Source organism: Triplophysa dalaica, chromosome 14 (assembly GCF_015846415.1).
Source record: "Triplophysa dalaica isolate WHDGS20190420 chromosome 14, ASM1584641v1, whole genome shotgun sequence".
Lineage (NCBI taxonomy): Eukaryota > Metazoa > Chordata > Actinopteri > Cypriniformes > Nemacheilidae > Triplophysa > Triplophysa dalaica.
Window position 1 is genome coordinate 22,462,793 of NC_079555.1, and position 17,151 is coordinate 22,479,943.

Consider the following 17,151-nt stretch of genomic DNA (forward strand, 5'->3'; position numbering starts at 1 on the left):
AATTACAAGAAAGTGTAAAGGTTTACAGGAAAAGTGTTTTTTTTTGTTGAGTGAGCTGTTTATGCTTATGAAAAGACTCATTTGCATTTTTCCTAGTGAAATAGTTCATTTTTCTCTTAAGACAGTGGTCTTTTGTCATCTCCACTCAGAAACGGTGCTCCCTATGTCTCTTGTACAGAGACAACCTTCTTGGCCCATCCCGGACCTTTGACTATGTGCTTTTGGGCATATTTGTCTGTTTCTCGTGTTTATCTTGTCTGTGTCAGTAAATAAATGCTACGAATAATTATAAAAAAGATGTAGACCTAGTGCAGTGAGTTAAGGTGAAAGGTCTTAAGGTCTTTTCATTCTAAAAGACAGTCTTGTGTTACCAAGAAGGATTTTGTCCAGTGCTAATAACTGTCTGACAAACACATCAAATATCAATGCAGAGCTCACGTGTAAATGAATTCAGAGCTGAGTGTATCTGGACTCAATTCTGAGTGTACCTGGACTCTATTCATCCCATACGACATAACAGTTGCTTCTGTTCATATTTTACCCAACCATGGGTTGAGCGTGGCTTTGATCGGATTAAATAAACAGAACTTCCCCAAACACAAACACATTCTAAGCCAACATAGCCACAGTTCACAAGAAACAGTAAACATTTGTTCACATCCAAAATCCTGTGTGTTAACCCTGGAACTTGGTGGCTACACACGTACATAATGAGCTCAGAACATACTCAACCACTGTTTACTCAAGAAACACTTCAATCTAAACAGTTTGACAAAGCAAACTGTATTAACACTAAACACAACATCAGTCCAGAGCTGAAGTTACTCAATGTAATTCAGTGATACAATGACAGAGATTGTATAAAAACCTTCAGTGATTGAATTAGTCAGTTAGTGGTTGTTAAAGTTTGTTAAGTATGTGACTTCAAACTGGACAAACAGATTCATTGACTGGTTAAATCTAGTTTCTTCCAGTTGAGGTCTTTTTAAGATTTTAAAAGCATACAAACATGTGTAGATATTTTCATCTCAAGCCATCTTGATAAGTGTAATGAGTGTCTCAGTCAGACTCGTACCCCATATCAGTTGGTGCAGAATAAAGCAGCTCGTTAAAAGGAGAACAAAAGCGAGGACACATCATTCCCATTCTGGCTCTCTTCCTCTGTGTTTTAGAATCGATTTGAAGATCCACGTTTTTGTTTTTTAATGCTCTAAATGGCATAACAATATCTTTTGGACTTAACAAAGTATAAGAGTACAAAGAGTACTTACATAGTTCTGATGAACATTTGCTTTTAGTCGTCCCTCGTGCAAGGCTGAAGAGCAGAAGTGACCGTGTGTTTGCAGTGGCGGCCCGAAACTCTGGAACAATCTACCTTTATATATTAGACCAGCCCATTCACATGAATTGTGTATAAATAACATGCGCTGTGCAATATGGTGTAAAGTTTGATTTTGCGTGCATACAATACGCCTATTTTACGTGCATATGATACGCCAATTTAGCATCTGTGCATATTAAACAGCAATTTGTCTCATTAACCTGTCCCCTAACCCAAACCCTAAACCTAATGTTTGCGTCCGTGCATTTTCTAACCTCTACCATAACCCAAAGCCCAAACCCTAAAAGTATTATTTTAATTATTTCAGTGTTTAATCTTCATGTACGTTTTAAAATGGCTGCTCTCCACCCAGGTACAAGCAAACATTGGCGTATCATATGCACGCAAAATCGAACTTTGGCGTAGGTATTAGATGATAATGCAACAGCGTGTTATTTATACGCAAATTGATGAGACCAGGTTGATTAGACAGACCCATACTCTTGCTTTGTTTACATCTGATTTTAAAACATAATTTACAGTTTGGTGATTAACACGGTATGAGACCCGTTCGTTTTATAGTGCTTTGTTCTGTTGTTGTTGTTTCTTCATTATTGTTGTATTTCACATGTTTTTATGTGTGGCATGACGATCATTATAATCCTGTGGAAATGTGTACAGCTATGGAAAACATAATTTTATCCAAAGTAGGCAGTTTCGTGTTTCTCAATTATCTTCATAGATTAATAAAAAAACACTGATGCACTGAAAGAATGATGTCGATCCACAGATGAAAATCCTGCATGAGCAAAGATTATCAATGAGAATGGATGACTGAAATGATGAGTCTCAATGACATGATGAAAGAGAAGCACTTCATAAAATTTCATTTGCAGTAATGAAGCACGTAATGAGCACACACATGGACATGAGTGTTTTCCTGTGCAGTGTTACAGAAACGCATGCGCATCAGCGGGTGAGTGGTGTGTGTGTAGCTAGAGCCTGTCAGTGAAGTCAAAGAGTAGACTGATCACAGAGCTGCTGAGCTTTTGAAGTCTCTCAGGGACTGACAGCTTTTCAACCCCATGAGAGCACACACACACACACACACACAGACACACACACTTTACAATGTGTACCCAGAATGAATGCCATAAAACAGCATGCAAATGAAAGCAGAGAGAGTGTAAATCCGGGACCCCTGCTCTACAAACACACACACACACACTTCCGTTCATCCACTCCGGAAATCCAGCTTTGTGCTGTTGCTTTACACTATTTGTATACATTTATATAAATAGAGTAAATATATTTATATAAATATTTAACAAATCTTTAGTAAATGTGTTCCTTTTCTTACAAAACATGAAACAGCATGTAAAGAATAATATTATGGCCACATTTTCACATAGTGAAAGTAGGGACTAGAGCTACACTAGTAAAAACACTCTGAAGGCTAATTTATGGTGGTACTTAGCAGCTCTCCAAAAATGTAACTACACGTAAACTCAACGGGGACCACAAGTACTGTGATTGGCCTGTTTGAACCCCTCCCTCAGGATAAAATAGCTCTGCAATAGCGTCTCGTTTACTCAAACGCATTTCTAAATGAACTATCTTAGTAAAATCTTTGTTTTAGGTTTAACAAAAGAAGCTGCAACAAAAGTGACGGTTTCCTTGTCACCATCACTGCTTAAAGTCACTCACTCAACCTGTCATTTTTCTTGCAAAAGCACTTCATTGAGACTAGTTTTCTAAAAATGGACAGCCATCAAATAACATTAAATGATTAGCCACATATACACCACACTACAAACAGATGTGAGAAATGTAAAACTCAAAAACGCTGCTCATATGTATTCTCAGTTTAGTTTTTCACTGTAAACAGAAATGCTGGAGAAACCCTAATTCAAGTGTTTGACTTTGAAAATAACAGACAAATACATTTACAGTACATCTAAAAATGCTGTAAACAAACAGGATTTTTCCTGCAAATAAAAATGTGTGCATCCTGTCATAGACCTTGTTTTTGTTCTCTTCCTCGTTGCCCCTTTTCTCCCCATCTCCTTCATACTCCTCTACACAGTCTCACTCCTCTTACTCTCGTTCCTCTTCCCCATGCTTTCAGTCCTTTTTGTTTTCCTTTTTCCTTTCCTCTAACTCTCACTTTACTTTTTAATGTCAGTTTTGTCCCAAGGAAATACAAGTGATATTGTGTTAATAAATAATAGGTCTAATAAAAAAAATATGTAAAACATTCTTTAAATTTGATCTCTTGCAATTTTGACGGCTTATCTGAAGATTAGTTATACGAGTGAATAGTTTCACTGAGCAGGCCTCAAGTTTCAATGAAGCTGTGAAGAGGCTGAATATGTGTCATACTGAGCACACTTCATTACGGAGTGCCCCAGGTCTCAGTACTTAGACCTCTGTTCTTCACACTATACTTGCTAGATATAGCTAGCTATAATTAAGAGAGATGGAATAGTTTTAAATGTTACATGATGATACCCAGCTCTATATCTTCTTGAGTCCCTTACGAAACATTATTCTCTTATTCTTATTCTCTCATTAACGTGATGGTGATTTTCTTACCGGTGTCACAGGATGTGAGTATATAAACCAACGGCACTACGAAGAAGTATAATCCAATGGGGTTTAATAATTCCACCCGAAAGACAGGAGCAAACACACATGTAACTTAAAACAAAAGCGGACATTGAACTCTGGAAAACACAGGGCTTAAATACATAGAGCAAACAAAGGAATTAATGAGATGATGAATGAAAGCAGGTAAAACTGATGAACTAATTAACAGAACAGCAGAACAGACACTAAGACAGGGCAAACAGAACCAACAAAGAGACCATAATGTTACAACTGGTGATTTTATACCCGTGATAGGTATATTAGTCATTAGATAACTTGGACACTGGTCATTTATGTTTTCTATGTAATAATATGTGGGACATTTATCATCAGTAAAATGTGTTTTAATGTCCAGTGGAATGCTATAAATCCAACCATTCACAGCTGAAACTATTAAACTGGAGCTAAATAAGACTACTATAGACTACTTTGCAAGATATGAACACTGCAGAAGCACTTCTGGTTGTAGTTTTTTAATCTTACATAATTAAATCTTAAAGATGTTTGATCAACCATTAAAATTGGTTAAACATATTCTGTTGGTTGTGTTTTGTGACTGAAACAGCCAGTTCTTTCCATTAGAAGATATCTATTTAAATACGCTCATATACTGCAGCTCCTTAGTAGTTATTACATGTGAACAGTGCTGTAAAAAAAGGAAGCATATAGCATCTACATGTACATCGCCCTGATCAAACCAAGTGATCTGTACCTAGTTGATAGTCTGATTAATTTGCTCATCTGATGCAGAGTAACATACATATTGGAATTGTGATGTTATATCTACATTCTGACCATTTTTTTTGCACACAGTTTTTCAGGTAAATTTTGATTAAAGGGAAACTGTTTAAAAATGTGTGCAAAGTAGACAAAAAAATTATAAATCCTAATATGACATTTACTCGAAAAGAAATAAATCAGGATGTGGTGCACTTCCCTTTGTCACCACTGATTTAAAAGATGTGAGGCGCTGTTGAGCTGATGAAGGCAGATGGCCCTCACTTTATCTCAACTTGTCACTTTATAGAATTTTGTCAATTTAATTGTGAACTTGCACTAAGGCATGTTATTGCAAACGATTTTATAAAAAAATTACTTCTTTTTGAAATGTTACGTTTATTGATACTTTACATTTTGATGACTTTTTATTGTGATTTAATGTCCGCTGCCCTTCTACCCTATGTTCTTGTGAGGTAGAAACAAAATAAAGTTTTTACATTTCATTGCACCTAGCTACATATGACATAAAAAATATTGATTCTTAGTGTCTCTTCCCCTCTTGGAGTTCATAACATTGCCAAACTATCTACAGAAGCCAAGCACTAAATGTCCTTGTATATATGTAACGGAGTTTAAATAACGTTGTTAAATTCATGCATTAATTGGGAAAACTCGACGTTGGCTGTTGCGTCACTTGCAATAGCATGTGTGATATTAAGGGCGGAGCTACGTCACCACCAGCAGAGTTTCACATCTCTCGCTGTTGGTAAGTCGCATCAATAAGCGCTGCGTTATAAACACTGAGTTTAGATTGATTTATCTCTGTTTATTTCATTCAAGGCTTTATGCAACGTTGATGCGTTGTCCTTTAACCAGCTTTTGGTCGTGTTTGTCCCAGGTATGTGTGATATTCAGATTTGTAATGTTCACAGTTGAGTATTAGCATTAACGCACGTGCTATGTTCTCGCACATGCTGAACTGTGTAACTGCGCCATTTTAGGTGTGCGTTTACTCTCTTAATATCTCACTTATACAAAATATGTAAAAGATGGTTACTTAAGTTTATATAATTTCTCTGCATTTATGTGATTTGATGAGAACAGAGAAAGTGATTTTATATTTTATTTCTTTAATGTATGTTTTATCCACTATATGTTATGTATATTCAGCAGAGTTTCACATCTCTCGCTGTTGACTTTATGCAACGTTGATGCGTTGTCCTTTAACCAGATTTTGGTCGTGTTTGTCCCAGTAAAGAGATCTTGAGTGACCATCCACCTGCTCTCAGTGTGATTCCATCCACGCAAAAGAATACCGTCACATATATGCTGTTTATTCTTGATGTAGTCAGTAAACCCTGAAAATATTTGTTGAATGATGCTGATCACATACAAGTGAACAAGGTCGTTCAAGTTTATTTACAGTTGTATGTTTGCAAGTGGATAAATGTTTTAGAGGGACACTGCTCCACCTGACCACGCAGACAAACCGCAGCTGGTTTCCATTACATATTTCATATTAAAGACTTTTTCCATAACTTCCAGACTTCTCTTCATCACTGCTACACTAATTATTAACACATTGTTTGTGTAATGCTATTTAAAGCATGATGTGTTCTTTTTTGGTTTGAATGAAAGGGACAACAGTTGTATTAAAAATAACACAAAATGTGTTGTCCCAGAAATAAGACAGAGATGTGTTATCCTTAAGTGAACACAAAATGTGTTGTTTCAACACTAGCATAGTCCTGACACTACCCCAGTCATTCTTGCTGGTAGTCAGTCATATAAATCTCTCTTTTCACATTCCTGGAGGAGCAGACTCTCATCCAGCCAACTGAGCTGTCTACTCCTGTCTGATGACCTCTTTACTTCAATACTTGAGTGTTTCAGGTTCTGCATTAAATGCAGGCAACTACGTGTGTTCTTGGCCTAAACATAAAATGTGTTTATTGAATTGAATGTCTGGCTTTGGCAGGTGTATATTCCACTTACTTTGAAGATGTTAATTTGCCCCATTTTGGTGAAAGTGTGTTTAAAGAGGGCACAGAGACATTTACAAAGGCTTGAATAGCTCCACATGAGACATTCTTATCTTAATACCCATGCAGACCTCTAATGATTTCATTCATAGTTCCATTGTGTCCACAGGAAACAACTGCAAAAGCCTATCTTGCATGTTAATACGTTCACCCCAAAAATACATTTTTTTCTATCTTTTGCTGTAGTGTGTCAGTACAAAATATCAATTCGCATATTTCAATAATAATTATAACCTGGTGAGATTTTTGTATTTGCGAGAAGTTTGACAACAGCCACTGATCCACATGGAGATCTGGTCTCACTATCATTATCATTGGGTATGTCTATTATAACGTGAAGACAGACAGAAAAAACTGAGACAGAGTAAATTCTGAAGAAATGTCTTCAAGACACTTTAAGAAACTGAACACTGCTTGAAAAAACATGACTATCGCTCCATCATGTTTGTAGACCTCAAGGCCAGTATCAGTTGAGTTTGCACAAAAATCTTATTAAAAAAAAATTGAATATCATAATACTAATTCCAAACCATCACAGTGAAGTTATTAGTGAGAAATAATGAGGCAGGGTGTGTGTGTTTTCCATTGTTTTTTAATGTGAACATGTGCAGATTTCAGCACACATGTTTATATCTGTGCCAAAAAAAAATAAGTGCAATGTGTAATTTCATATGTTGTTTATTGTATTAAAGTTTTACACAAAACTATGAGAAATGATCGAAGAAGGATACTGCTTGTGTGTGTGTGTGTGTGTTTGTGTGTGTAGGTGTGTGTGTGTGTGCGTGAGCGTGTGCGTTTGTTTGTTTGTTTGTTTGTTTGTTAGCTAGTCAAAAATAACCCACCACTTTAGTATAGTCCAGGGTTCCTAAATAGGCGGCCCGCGGGCCACGTCCGGCCCGCAAACTAATTTTTTTTGGCCCGCTTGAAGCAATAAAATTGTATTCAGTTTCATTAGGGTCGGCATGACATCACCGCACGAGAGCGGCTCGAAAGCACACGAAGCACTCTGTCTCACATAGCTCTTGCGGTACTCTATCAGCCAATCACAATGCTGGCGCGTAAATGCAAAAGGCGCAGCTTCATTGACAGTTAGTGACTCGGGAAGACAGCGAAATCATGGCGAGTGTAAAAAAGAGAAAGGTAGACACAGAAAACAGAAGATTCAAAAGCGATTGGACTGAACAGTTTTGTTTTGTTTTGCCTGACCACCACAATGCAAAGCCAACGTGTTTATTATGCATACAGACCGTGGCGGTCTGCAAGGCTGATAACATGAAACGACATTTCGGCGCATTGCACAGCAATTTCAACTGCAGTTATCCAGAACATTCTGAAAGCCGCAAACAGAAGGTAACACAATTGATGGCAGCTTACAAAAAGTCAGTTGCTGTTATTCACAAAGCCACATCTGTGCAGGAAAATGCAACCGCAGCATCCCTACGTGTGGCTTGGAACCTGGCAAAGGCCAAAAAGCCGTTTACTGACGCCAAATTAATTAAAACCTGTGCAATTGACATGGTGGATGAAGTTCTAAATCACGACGCGAAAACAAAGAAAATGGTCACGGAGCTATTACAGCAGGTTCCGTTATCTAATTGCACGGCAACAAGAAGAGTGGAGGCATTGGCGGGTGAGTGCCTGTTTAATCTATTATCCGACATAAAGAAAGCAGAAGCTATATCTCTCGAAATAGACTCGTCTTGTGACCGAACCGACATTGAACAGTTGTCGGTGTTGACAGATTTTTTTGATGGGAAGGATTTCCGCGAAGAGCTGCTTTGTTTGCTGCCGATGCATGGGCGCACAACCGGAGAAATACTTTTTAACGAACTAACAGAATTCTTTAAAAAGAATGAATTGGATTTGAGCAAAGTTGTGTCTGTCGTTACTGACGGGGCTCCCTCGATGGTTGGACATCAGAAAGGCCTGATAAGCAGACTTGCTGCTGTCAGCCCGACACTTGTGGCATTTCACTGCATAATTCATAAATCGGTGTTGTGCGCCAAATTGTCTGAAAAAATTAAAGAGACGATGGATACTGTGACGAGGCTGGTAAACTTTATTCGCGAGAGCTCGAGTCTGCAACATCGTCTTTTCCGCGCTTTACTGGAGGAAATGTCTGCAGAACGGCACGATCTTTTGCTGCACAACGATATCCGGCAGCTAAGCAAAGGTCGTGTGCTGGAGAGAGTGTGTGACTTACAAAATGAACTATGTACATTTTTAAGTAGCATCCAAAGTCAGAAAGCAGAGAATTTTTTGAGGTTTTTGAACGACAGCACAGAGATGGGATACGTGCGTTTTTTGAGCGATATCATGTCTCATCTAAATCAGCTTAATTTGCAATTGCAAGGCAAGAACCACACTATTGCAGACATGCACGAAGCTGTTGAAGCTTTCCGTTTAAAACTGACTCAATTTGAACGGGATCTTCAAGGAAGAAAGCTACACTTTCCACATTTGCAACAGCATTGCGAGAAACACCATATGCGAGAAGACCCGCTAATGCGCGACTTCGTCACGAGACTGGCAGATAATTTCAAGGAGCGATTTGAGAGCTTTAACTTGTCGAGTGAACCACTTCTCTTCCTAAGACATCCATTCTCAGTTCCAGCAGATGGACAGTGGACTGCTGAGGCTAAAAGCTTGATCCCATGCTTAGATGAAGCATCTTTGCAGCTGGAGATTTTGGAAATGTCAAAGTCTGATTTACTCAGAGAGCAACACAAGGCGTCTAATGTGAATGACTTTTGGACCAAAATTGTTATGATGTTAATGGATGACTATAGATTAACAAAGTTCGGGAGAAGCCAGAGCATATAATTAAGACCGGCTGGTTCGCAATCAGTAAGTAGAGCACATAAGTAGAGAAAGATTCTTACCTGAAGCCATCTCTAAAGGATTACACATCTACACATCACAGGAAGGACGTAAGGTATTCAAGGGATCATACGGGTTTGCAATCGATGCAATCATGCAGCAGGGCCGATCCGTGAGGCAACATTTCCAATTACATCTTCCCGCAGATTAGGGAAGCGATTCCGTATCCCCACTTGTTTACGTCGCGCAAATCACCTCGTTCGTTCCCACGTGCAATTGCTGCCGGCACGCTAGCTCGCTGCTAAACGCCAGCTCATTGCAAACGCTAGCTCGCTGCTAAACGCCAGCTCGTTGCAAACGCTAGCTCGCTCCTAAACGCCTGCTCATTGCAACGCGAGCTCGCTGCTACACGCCGGCTAATTGCAAACGCTAGCTCCCTGCTAGCTTTGCTCACTGCTAACGGGGAACGAGCGTGAAGACGCCGACACCGGTAAACATATGCTAGCACGCCTCACAAGATCGCCGTGATTCGACCCAATCCAATAAAGATACGCTCAATGACAACATGTCAACATTTCAATGGCTGTGCAATAATTTGGGGGGAAACGATTCACTCTGTCGTTCCATGCAGCAACGTTGACTCTAATCAACATTCTATGACTCAATTCCGATAATTCACAATATATGAGAATGTACATAACTATAAACTGACTTTACGAGTGTTTGAACAGCCGAACTCGCTGTCACGCAAGAAGCTGGGTGAGTACAATCTTTTAATACATTTAGATTTATCCACTGTCATTCCGCGGCGCCACTGCACTCAAGATTGGCATATCACTGGCCAGCACGGAACCGTGCCTTTCAGCGAATGTCAGTCATACTATTGTAAAACTTCCGGAGATTAGTAACATAATCGGCACTAACGAAAGGGATTGCTGGTTAACAAATGTGTCCGTATCCAACGGGATACGTTTCTACACAGGGTGTCATTCCCATTTACATCCTGCCCAAATAACGCACGCACCCTTTACAGTTAAAGGTGCAGTTTGTAACAATTTCAAAGTAAACTATCACTAAACCACAAGCAAGTGTTTCATATAGTAAATACTCTGTTCAAAATATATATCTCAAATTATTCTTTCTACTTGTAAATTGTGTTTGTCACCGCCTTTCTGACGTAGAAACCGCATGACCACTGTGTCTTGGACAAAGGTGGAAGTAGTGTCCAGCGTCTAGTTAGCCACAAGCTTGTTTCAAGTAGTAACTTTTATATGGACCACAAATATATGCAATATAACCATAAACTTCATTGCTCTACTCAATACGCTAACATGATTTTGCGTTCCCGTCTGATCGATGGCAGTCAGCGGTGAAGACAACAGATCCCATCATTCCACCCGCCTTCACAGCGTCAAGCTACGGCCTGTTGTTTAGATTGTGCACCATGTAGTGGCGGTTGTTACAAACTGTAGGGTTAAGCTACACAACAAGGGCACGCACCAGTATATTTACCAGTTGCTTAAATGCAAGATCTCTATGGTATCTCGTCTGCCAACCTGAACACAACCGCATCTTGGAATCGCAACGCAGTCACAATGTTACCTCTGAAATAATTCATTGTTTTTTTTTACCCACACAGTGTGCACATCAACTTAAAGATACATGAGCATTCCACAAGTTGGCTAGCCTAGGCCGCGCTCCAGGTGAGCCATTGTCGATGCCAGTTGGGGGGCAGACGGGACATTTCCCACTCCCTCGCACGGCAACCGCCAGCACAGCTTGAGCTGGCCTGCAACAGCACTGTCCGGTCCGTTTACCCGCTAAACATCACTCCTCCACCTACCCAAGCACCCGCCTCATGGCCAGCGGATCCGCTACTAATAGCCGTCGCTTGCCAGGATGCCGTCACCGGCCTGAGGAAGCACCAGTTGGCCGCTCCAGCGGAAGCCACAACTACCCTCATCTCTGCGACTCAGGCAACGTCTCAGCATTCTTTGTGGACTGCTGTCCCCTCTCCGATGCCTTTAAACGCTCCGGTTCTGGAACCTCCTCCGGTCTCTAACAGCATCAGGGCGCAGATTTTAGTAGAAATTCAGGCTGCTTGCACCAGAGGCAGACCAATCACAAACGCCGATCCCTCCCCTTTCGGCCTTAATATTCAATTAAATCATCCTCTAAATACCTTGCTAACAGCCTCCAGAAACTCAATCATCCATGCCGTTTCTCACAGGACCCAACGGACATACCTCACGCCTTGAGGAACTTCAAAACGTTTCACCTCTCATACAACATCCCCTTCCCGGATTCTTCCCTCCTCTCCATCACGTCATTCATATCCTTCCTCAACACGAAGCATCTCCAAGCCAGCTCCATCAAAGGTTACTTGAGTGGGATCCAATTTTTCACAATTGATGTTCAAAGCACCTTCCACAGACATAGGAAGTTCTCAGACATCCATGTTCCTCAAGGGCATCCCAACCTCCTCCTTGAGATGCCAGGCAACCCATCACATTAGAGATCCTAACAAAATGCATCTCCACTCTTCGCAGAGGCTACCACACAAAGCACACCGCACGCACCCTCGATGCCATGTTCATCCTGGCGTTCTTCGGTTTTCTCAGAGGTTCAGAATTCACCACTACATCTCACTTCGATCCTTCAGCTCATCCTTCCATCGGTGATTTGTCCATAATCGATCATGAAACCATCTCATACTTCATCAAGCAGAGCAAGACAGACCAGGCCGGACGTGGTCATTTAATTTACATCTCCAAACTCCCTTCACCGATCCAGCCGTTCCAAACATTAGCATCATTCCTCCACTCCAGGACATCTCAGGCCTCATCTCCATCTGACCCTCTCTTTGTGGACGATTCAAATCACCCTGCATCACGTTTTTGGTTCCAAAAACACCTTAAATTGGTCTTATTACAATCGGGCATTCCGGCGGATCAATTTTCCACCCATTCCTTCTGCATCGGCGCTGCAACCACAGCCGCCCAAAAAGGCCTTACAAAATCGCAGATCCAAACACTCGGCCGCTGGTCGTCCGACGCATTCAAGAGCTACATCAGGACCGACCGTGCCCACATCAGGAAAACACATCGGACTCTCCTCACCCAGCTCGTCAAGCATCAGCCTGCATCCACCCACCAAGCATCGCCTCCTAGATGAGGCATCATCAATGCGCCTCCCCGCACCAGAGACACCTTCACTCCATGCCATCCACCCCTTCACGTTCTGCCGCAGCAGAATGTTTTTCTCTCATTTATTGAATCCCTGCATGTCTCCCTCACCTCTTCCTGGAAGTATTGTGCTTCCTCCCTCACTCTGCAGCATCAGTCTCAATCACTTTCCTATCACCTCCTTGAAGCCAGTATCGCCTCAGCGACGCCCCCTCAGGGGCCCGTTCTTCTTTCCGTGCTCTGCAGCGCAGTCACAATCACTTTTTCATCCCTTCCAATCACCTCCTCGAAGCCAGTATCGCACCACGCGACCGCCCCCGCAGGGGCCCGTGCTTCATCCCTCACTCTGCCGCAGCAGAACGTCTCTCCTCCACTTAAATCGAATCCCTGCATGTTTCCCTCACCTCTTCTCGGAAGTATCGTGCTTCCTCCCTTACTCTGCCGTCACAACCACTTTCCTATCACCTCCTCGAAGCCAGTATCGCCGCAGCGACCGCCCCCGCAGGGGCCCGTGCTTCTTTCCGTGTTCTGCAGCGCAGTCACAATCACTTTCCATCCCTTACAATCACCTCTTCGAAGCCAGCATCGCCGCAGCGACCGCCCCCGCAGGGGCCCGTGCTTCATACTTCTCTCTGCCGCAGCAGAATGTGTTCCCCCAATACTTGGAGCCATTGCTTCAAACTCCTCTCTGCTGCAGCAGAACGTGTTCCACACCCCCACCCAAGCTACAGCCACCCCATGCTAGAAGCCAGTATCGCCGCAGCGACCGCCCCCGCAGGGGCCCGTGCTTCATACTTCTCTGCCGCAGCAGAACGTGCTCCCCCCCACCCCCCCAATACCAGAAGGTGACCATGGCTTCAAAACTTCTCTCTGCCGCAGCAGAACGTGTTCCTCACCCCCACCCAAGCTACAAGCCAGTGTCACCGCAGTGATCACTCCCGGGTTCCAACAATGGCTCTACAGCAGTTAAACATCAAGCAGCACGTAGACAGCATCGCGTCAGCGTACACCCCCAGAGGGGCACATTGATGTATACTTCTCTCTGCCGCAGCAGAACGCGTTCCAAACCCCCACCCATGCTAGAAGCCGGAGTCACCGCAGTGACTGCCCCGGTCTTCCAAACCATGCTCTGCTTCAGCAGCCGACATGCATTTCGAAGCCAGCATCGCTGCTGCGAATACCCCCACTGGGGCCCATTGCTTCCCACCCATGCTCAGCAGACACCATTCATCCTCAAAGCCAGCATCGCCGCAATGACAACCATGCTCTGCCACAGCAGACGTCTTTCATCAGGAAGCTTGCTTCACCGCAGAGTCCATTTTCACAGAGGCCATGTTTCCTTTCCATTCACAGGCCATGCATGCTCATGCCAGAATCACGCAGCGACTGCCCCTGCAGGGGCCTGTGGTTCCAACTCGTGCTCTGACGCCACGCATTTCGAAGGTAACTTTGCTGCAGCAAATGCCCAAACAGGGGCCCATTGCTTCAAAATTTCTCTGCCGCAGCAGAACATGTTCCACCCCATCCGTACAAGAAGCCGGAGTCACCGCAGTGACCACCCCTGGGCTTCCAATCTTCACTCTGCCGCAGCAGATGTCACGCATTTCAAAGCTAAAATACCTGCAACAAATACCCCGCAGGGAACCATTGCTTCCTACTCACGCTCTGCCTCAGCAAACACCTTTCATCCTCAAAGCCAGTGTCGCCACAGCGACCGCCCAGCAGAGGCCCGTGCTTTCAAACCATTCTCTGCCTCAGCAGACGCCTGGCATCAGGAAGCTTGTTTCGCCGCAGAGAACAACTCCACAGAGGCCCGTGCTTCCAACCAATGTTCTGCCACAGCAGACAGGCAAAAGTCACCCTGCCGAAGCTAGCCAACCTTCCACCTTCGTTTCGCCCCAGGAACATGACAACATCTGCTTCATCAGGACCTACACGACCCCTCAGCCCATGGCGACCGCAAGCCACCATCCAGGAAGCCTTTCTCTTAGCGGTTTGTTTTTGGGGAGTATGCGCTACCTGGCTGCTGTCCAACTCATATCCTTGCACTTTGGGGGGTGAGTTCTGGGTTCGGCCGTTTCCGAGCTCGGCGCACTCGCCCGGACAGCACGCCAAACACGCATACCTTCACTACCCCTGCTATCTTCATTATCTGCTCAGGTGAACTCGTGAATCTCAAGATAAATTCAAGAACAGCAGAGTCATTGCAATGTTTCTACTTTCAATGTTTCCCTCCACCTACATCTGCGAGTCGTCATTTTCTATAATGAATAACATCAAGAACCAGGATAGAAACAGATTATCCAGTACACATCTTGATCAGTGTCTCAGGATTGCAACAACAGAATATTGCCCCAACATCAGAGGCATTGCTTTAGCTGGTCGCTGTTACTTCTCTCATTGAATGGTGAGTAGACATCAGTAATACTATGTCATTTTGATCACAAAAAATTTTAAGAACAATAAAAATATTAATGCTGATAGGTCCAATAATTTATTCTCCTTTTTTCGGAAAGCGAAGGAAAGAGATCCAGTGTGGAGATGAACAGAACGTCTTGATATGGATGGAAAACAGGATCCAGATTTTTTGGATTCTGCAACAATGTTTTTTTAGCAATACAAAGTAATGTTTATGTAATATAATGTAACTGTGTGATCAAAACTGAGAAAATAGAAATAATAAAAAATCTTTTTTTTTGTGATTTTGTATAAACAAATTAACAACAGTAAATTGAATAATAATAACAACAATAATAATCGCAGAACAAACATTGTAGTTATCAGATTATAATTGGTGGCCCTTGACTTTCTATTGTTGGTAGAATTTGGCCCTTAGTGAAAACTAATTGAGGAACCCCGGTATAGTCCAACATAGCTTAGTGGCGGAGTGAAAGAAACAATCAGTGAAGCGGTTCCCGTGGTGATACTAGTGGAATATTGTATGGCTCTCGGCCAATCAGATTTGAGAACCAGAAATAACTGTTGTATAATATCACTCTAATTCAGCAAGGGATCAGATCAAACGTGATCTGATCGGACAGTTTGTGTGGAGTACCATGAGCTGGCCTCAAACATTAACGCACACTTCAAACATACATAACACTTCACACATCCTGATTCATGCTGTACATGTTTTATAATCATTTTGCTTTAAAGTCAAGAGGATACACAAGTTTACTAAAACAGGCTTTGTTTATCACTGAATACATCAAGATCTGTAACATATTTCAGTCTTTGTTATTATATAATAAAATATTATACCTTCCAATGAGATTTTCTGTTAATTAAACCTAAAACCTTTCAAGGGATACATGAGGAACTTACCAAAGCCAAAGGCTGAGGACGCTGGGATTGCAGATGACTGGACAGTGGTGGACGTGTAGAGACCAGTGACCAACAGCCCATCAAAGTAGGTACTAGTAGAAATGGTCACTGTGGACACACAGAGAGGGTGTTGGTTATTACATATAACACATACAGTATATCACAATGCTCTTCACTGTGAGTCGCCTTTTATTAAGTAGTGAGGATAAAGCCAAACTTCATGAGACATTTAGCAGAGGCTTTATCAAAAACTGGCTTCGTTTACAGCCGGCCAGGTGTTATCGTAGAATAACCCACATGATCAGGATGCGACGTGAACCAGAGGAGACATAACAAGCTTCTGTCAGTACATTATGCTGCGTATTAAATTACTTCAAGAGTAAATTATTGTTATTTGTTCATTTGAAATGAGCTCTTTTGTTATGAAACAACCTTCTACACAATTTTCACTAATTATTTATAGGCCTACTGATGTTACGCTACATGCTACTAAGCTCACGAAGGTCAAATACTCAAACTAAACTCAGGGATGCAATAAAACCACAACTGAATTGTGTAATATTAAACTGCAGCGGTCAAGATTACTCGCCGTACCCGGGTGACCACGTTGTTATCGGGTAATAACAGACCTTGGAATTCTAACAGTTATGTGGTGAATCCATCATACATAATCTGTCACAATCCTGTCCTTCATGTCAGCTGGTTTTCTAGTTTCTTGTGGACAGCATGGTGGCAGTGTTTTGTTTACTTGGTGCTTGTTTCCTGGTTTATATTTTCCTGTCTTGTCCCATGCACCTGACCCTTGTGATCATCCCTTGTTTTGTTCCCCTGTTTAATGCCCTTGTGTTTACCGTCCTGTGCTGGTTTGTTCTCCTTGGTGTCTTACCTCAAAGCCTCGTCCTCATAGTGAGTTACAGTTTTTTAGTTTACTCGCTGTTTTGCACCTTGTGTGTGTTTTCTGTTCAATAAAGTTATTTAGGTTTGAGTTATTCAGCGGATGGGTTCTCTCTGCACATTCATGACACAAACAAGAGAAACTCTTAAATTCCATTTTAATAAACAATGCAGGAAAACCGTACAACAACAACAA

General features: G+C 42.2%; 1 protein-coding gene across 3 annotated transcripts in view; it reads right to left on the reverse strand.

Annotated features, from left to right (window-relative positions):
* Window positions 1-17,151, reverse strand: part of reln (reelin) — a 123,230-nt gene that overhangs the window by 93,310 nt on the left and 12,769 nt on the right. For all 3 annotated transcript variants that reach the window (XM_056765591.1, XM_056765590.1, XM_056765589.1), the window contains exon 2: window positions 16,062-16,169. In XM_056765591.1, coding sequence (XP_056621569.1) covers window positions 16,062-16,169 — 108 coding nt within the window. The remainder of the gene's footprint in view (window positions 1-16,061; window positions 16,170-17,151) is intronic.